Consider the following 5394-nt stretch of genomic DNA (forward strand, 5'->3'; position numbering starts at 1 on the left):
TGAGTTCAGCTGAATCCTTCGTTTATGATGGTCCGTTTCGACTGAATGTGCTGCATACAGGCTCCTCATGTTTCAGTTGGGGTGATGGTGGAGCCATCGTTCCAAGAAGTACGAAACTGGTCTTTGGCATTTGAAATTTTCCAATAAACTTGTGCGTGTTGGTTTCGTCACAAAAATATGTTGTAGAGACTTAAATGTCGTATCAACTGAAATATGAGGCGACCTTTGTATGACTGAGAGATTCAGATGGGATTCAGTAACGTCTCCCTCGTTACACTCGAACAAGTTTGCAAATGAGTGTATTTCACCAATTAGTAGCACTCGCTCTGCTAACGAATGTTTTTGAATGTAGTCTGTGAACAGTTAGAAACTGACGCATGTTATGAGAGACCCGTTATCCTTCCGTTTAGCTAGCCGGCCAAACCAGTGTTGGCGCCGGTGCGAATTGTTATGGGTATAAACTTCAAGCTTGCAAATTCCCACGCCTGTGCCTTCACTATTGGCCAATATCTTCGTTCTGATAGACCTCAGCAGTTCAGTCGATTCTCCCTCAAAAGCAAATGTGTATGCAAATAAATGTAGTTTGTATTTCAGAGAAGCCCCTGATCGTTCACCCCGTGCTTCCCCTAAGGTTGAATAAATGCAAATTATTCTGGTAGCCGAATCCTAAGGTTCCAAAGGTAATTATTTTGACGAATCCCTCCAAATCTGTTGCAAAACTGACCCAAAGTAGGGAACCAGCTGAAGTCACTGAAGTTGCATATCCACGCAAACTCCCATTTGTTTTCTTTCACGCGAGTTTTTTTGGTGTTTGGAAGTCATCCGTTTAAGCGATTATTATTCAGGTATACAAGCAATGGTGTACGACATTTCTAGAGTTTTGTGACCAAACTAGCAATCTGTTGTTCAGTTTATCCCCACGATGGAATTATTTAGAAAGGTGGCAATTCCTCCGAGACGTCGTGTTTCACGAACCCCTCCTGTAGAAGCATATCCAAAGTATCTGAATTATTTCGCTAAATTTGAACGACGAGTTGAAATTGTTGATTTAGAATCCCTATAGGCAATGCTATAGAACCTTACATCAAACACGCTTTACGGGTCCAGTCTCATACTTAAATGGAGCTTGATTAGTGTGAAGGACAGTTTGGGTCGCCACTTTCTACCAACTCCAGTATTCCTGAACCGGGCCATTCCGGCCCCTTTTTTATTCTTTTTGTTTTATGATAGGTTTTGAGCAGGATGGTGGTTTTGCCCAAACATTTATACCCGAGATAGTTTACAGCATTCATTGTTCTCAACTATTTGTGTTCTCATAGTGTTACAATTTTCCTCTTGAGCTTAAGCGCTTTACTTAAAGCCAGCGGATTTCCCAGACTTTTTTTTCCCGAAATGGCTTATCGTTATTTTTTTTTACCACGGTCCAGACATTTGATCACCTGTGGTGAGTTTTGCATTTACTTTCTATCCACTAACGTTAAGAGATCCTCTCATCTTGCGTAACGTTGTTCATAGTCCAATGCATCCACAATAGGCGTCTCGCCTTTCGGTCCTTTTGTCTGTCCTGCCAGTCTCTTTATACTACCTGCCACCTACTGTTTAAGTTATGTAACTTTGATGGGTTTCAAGCATTCTGTAACACGAATGCTCAGTGTGAATATTTGTACGCGGAATCCGCTTCACAAGACTCCGAGTTGAGACCAAGTTTAGCACACCGCGTACCATAAGACACATTTGAGTCGCGGCCTGCTCATGTCCGATTGTGTTTCACATCGTTGACGGTGATACAGCTGTTCTCGGCTACTTACGTGAACCGTTACTCATGCTTCTTACCCGGCACAAGCGAAACGCTAAGAATTCACTTGTGTATGTGGATAAAGTCCCGCTCAATTCAGATTGATTTGCTTAATTGTATCTAGCTTCTGGCTAGGTATTCATACCGATATTAAAATACAGGAAGTGATCTGCTTCCATATGTAAAACTTGGGTGTCTTAGGCTGAAAAATTAGCATACTGTTACTGCTTCTTACGTGTGTTGGGAACCGGTTGACTTCTATAACCTTCGTATTCACTAGCCACCAAGAGTAGTTACAGCAGTTTTGCCAGCGTCTATTTTGAAAAATTTATTTTTTGGAGGACTGCCTCTTGCAAATTGGTTTCTTTATCAAATCGAAACTTACATTTGACACCTAGTCACCTGTCCCTTAAAATCCATAAATGATTCCCCCGATCCAAAAATTCCCGAATGTCAGTTGAAACCTTCAACTCAAACCCGTTTCCCACGGGGCATACACGCGCTATCGATTGGTCACATCTATTTTCAGATTATCTTAAAAAACCAAAGACAAGAGCATACAAAACTAACGAGTGAGAAGATTCAGAACTATGTATTTAGTAGAAACTGTTTACCATCAGTGTACAGTGAACGACAGACGAGCGAAAATCTACGAAAAATATTTCAGCACTAAAGAAAACAAAGAAAATCATCGTACACGTAGCAAAGTAGTTACAAAAGCACTTCAATAGCAGCGTTACCCCGTCCGGGATCTCACGGGTAGAAAACCAAGGATCGGCGCCGGTATCTTCTACCTGTGTTCCAAAAAAGAGGTTTTCGTGATTGTAACGAGACAAAGTGGGTGATTTTCATCTTTTAACAAGGTTACAGCTCCGTAGTCATGTTAGTGTCCCTTAGAGGGTGAGAGACCAAGTTTAACTTGGGAATTCTTTCGTCTCAGTTATATTTAGGCCTAAGTTGCGGGCAACTATACTGTCACATGGACTGGCTACTTGGAGCATGAAAATATGCTTCAACGTGCTTTCCTACCTTCATATTAACAGCTAGTACAGTTACTGGCTTCATCTTGTCTACACATCAAAACATTAATCGAAAACAGAGATGGCTGGTTGTACCTTGCTCCAAACACCCTGTTTGTCCATCACAACTCACAAAACCCAAGATTTGATTGAGAAATTGTGTATCCAACCAAACGAGTAATTTTACAACAGGAATAAGTCTCACAACTCAAGATACGCTCAGTGGTTTTACTCTTCACATACGCACGGAATCACATTAATAAGAAGTCCGTCTCGGTAGTTGTAGTTTCAATACACGCAGGTCGTCGTAGCAAGAAAACTTCAATACCATCAGTCTTCACCCTAATTCTACAATTGTTCACATCCAACGGAAGTGGTAGGTTGTCCACATGCAAAACATAGTGTTTACCAACCAAATCGTGCGTACCGTAAACATCCAAGTCAAATCCGTATGGATGCGGTCCAAAAACAATGTCGGCGTTGTAAGCCACGTCGTCGACCAGGGGCAGACAAGGGTTCAGGGTGCTGCATGCCATCGTCCTCAATCCGCCCACCTGCACGTCCATTTGGAGTATATCGGGAGTGCAACTTCGGACCCAGTTGAAACCTGGAACGATGTCATGATAGAAGTAGCCCATGGTATGTCTGAAGCTATCTGCCGATGTTCGCGTACGATAAACGGGGAGATTACGTGGGTTCTCACACTAATACTAATCAGAACTGGAAAATTCCTCCGTGATTGGTTCATATTTTTCTAAAGAAAAATTGAGTTTCTATTGGTTATACTGATTTCAGGACAATGTTAGATGGTTGATGCTGAGTCTAGCAGCTAAGTACACTTTGCAATGAGAGGGCTAATCGCGTTCAGATAGCACCATCATGGGACAGGTGCATCCATGCAGTGCTTCATTTTATTGGGTTTCACTGATTTGGAGAAATAGCCCTCTATAGGAATCCTGTGGCTACAACAGCTATCCTACACGTCTACTTGGTTCACTGGGGTTCAATCAAACCCTTGTCAGGAACACAAACCTCCATGTAACGAGAATATGACATTCTTGGACAAAGTTAGCTTACCATAACCTTCTGTTAGCTCGGAAATTTTGAATTCCCAAAGGAGGGAGACCTCCGTAAAAACGACCGCCATGTGATAAATAGCACTTAGAGGGCTTAGTAGATTTTAGGCACTGTTTGGTTAGAAGCTGATCCCAGAAAGAAGCCATAACTCAACAGAGCTATTCGCTGCTAGTTCGTCTAGAAAAACGGAAGAATTATAAATGCACATCGAAACGGTCGGGGCATCCAAGATTTTCTTTCGCATCATCCTCGTCTGAACAATCATTCTGCTATCCTGTGGAAAGTGTTCTGGTGACTGCACACCAGAAGCACCGGACTCGAGTTTTACTCTTACCAGAACTCACTAGTAGCGCGTTTCCTTGACCGTGCCGGGATATCTAGCACGCCCCGCTAGCGCACACCGGAGGTACCTGAATAATCATGTCTGAGAAGGCGAACATGTTCATAATTGAGCGATGTGATTGGTTTTCTCAACGTAAGTTTGTACTCGCAAACTTCGTCCAACCCACAGGCGCTACTTAGAAGATCTTTCTGCTGTTGCTGGACGGCGCTCAAAGATGGAAGCATATTCGCCATTTTCGATTTTCTTTAACTCCCACTTCACTAATCATCATTTCCAAGTCACTAGTGAATCCCCTGCTTCCCTGTGCATCTTGGCAAAGAGATAGACTTGTCTGGATGTGGCCGTGCAGTATAGCACAATCGCTTACAGGTACGCACTTCGTCTTGTGGGGCCAGAATAATCTTTGGATTTGACACACAAGCGCGAGGCACAGACCATCTTGGAAATCTTTGAAAAACCATTCAGTGGTAAAGTTGTATACTGCACCACAGGAGAACCCATTCCGGAGCAAAAGTGGAGCTACTTGAAAGAAGAGTTTTTGTTTGTTTGTCTACCATACTAGAGCGCCACTCTACAAGTGGCGTGGCAAAAATCGTGGACACAACACTCATAAGTAGGTAGTACACTGAATAATAAAGTTTATTGCTGAGAACCGCTAGCTGCAAAGCTTTTACGAATGCCCTCGACGTCAAATCCTGGGTGCTCCTTCACTTACAGTCGCAATGACATTCATGGAGGAAGAAATGGGAAGGAACTTGAGAAGCGGGTAGGCCTCAAACACCCTGAAACAGTTCCATGACTGCCATTCTACGTTTGACGGGAGTTCCACTTCTTCTATCGCCAAAAACCTTCCAAAATGTGGCCGCCCAGTTAATATACCTTTATACTTTAAAGTCATCACAAGTCCGAGACCCCGTCTGTTGACCAATCTTGAAGTTTTATTTATGGCATGATTTGAACCAGGCCTTTTTCATTCATTAAAACTTATGAGCCAGATACACTGTCTCGTGGTCAACGTGACCCGGTGGTAGGTTGTGATTGAATATGAATGTTGAATTTAAAATAATATCGTCTTTGTTTTCAGCAACCTTACGAGTAGTGTATTACGTCTATACATGCATCGCGATGTCGAATGTCGCACCGAATGAAATATGAAGCGC

General features: G+C 42.7%; 1 protein-coding gene across 1 annotated transcript; it reads right to left on the bottom strand.

Annotated features, from left to right (window-relative positions):
• Positions 1-3065: 3065 nt before the first annotated feature.
• T265_04806 (hypothetical protein) lies at positions 3066-3452 on the bottom strand (the record flags this gene model as incomplete). Its single annotated transcript, XM_009169644.1, has 1 exon — positions 3066-3452. The coding sequence occupies one exon, from the start codon at positions 3450-3452 to the stop codon at positions 3066-3068; it is 387 nt and encodes a 128-aa protein (XP_009167908.1).
• Between the last annotated feature and the right edge of the window lie 1942 nt (positions 3453-5394).

The sequence above is a fragment of the Opisthorchis viverrini genome (genome assembly GCF_000715545.1).
Source record: "Opisthorchis viverrini unplaced genomic scaffold opera_v5_83, whole genome shotgun sequence".
Lineage (NCBI taxonomy): Eukaryota > Metazoa > Platyhelminthes > Trematoda > Opisthorchiida > Opisthorchiidae > Opisthorchis > Opisthorchis viverrini.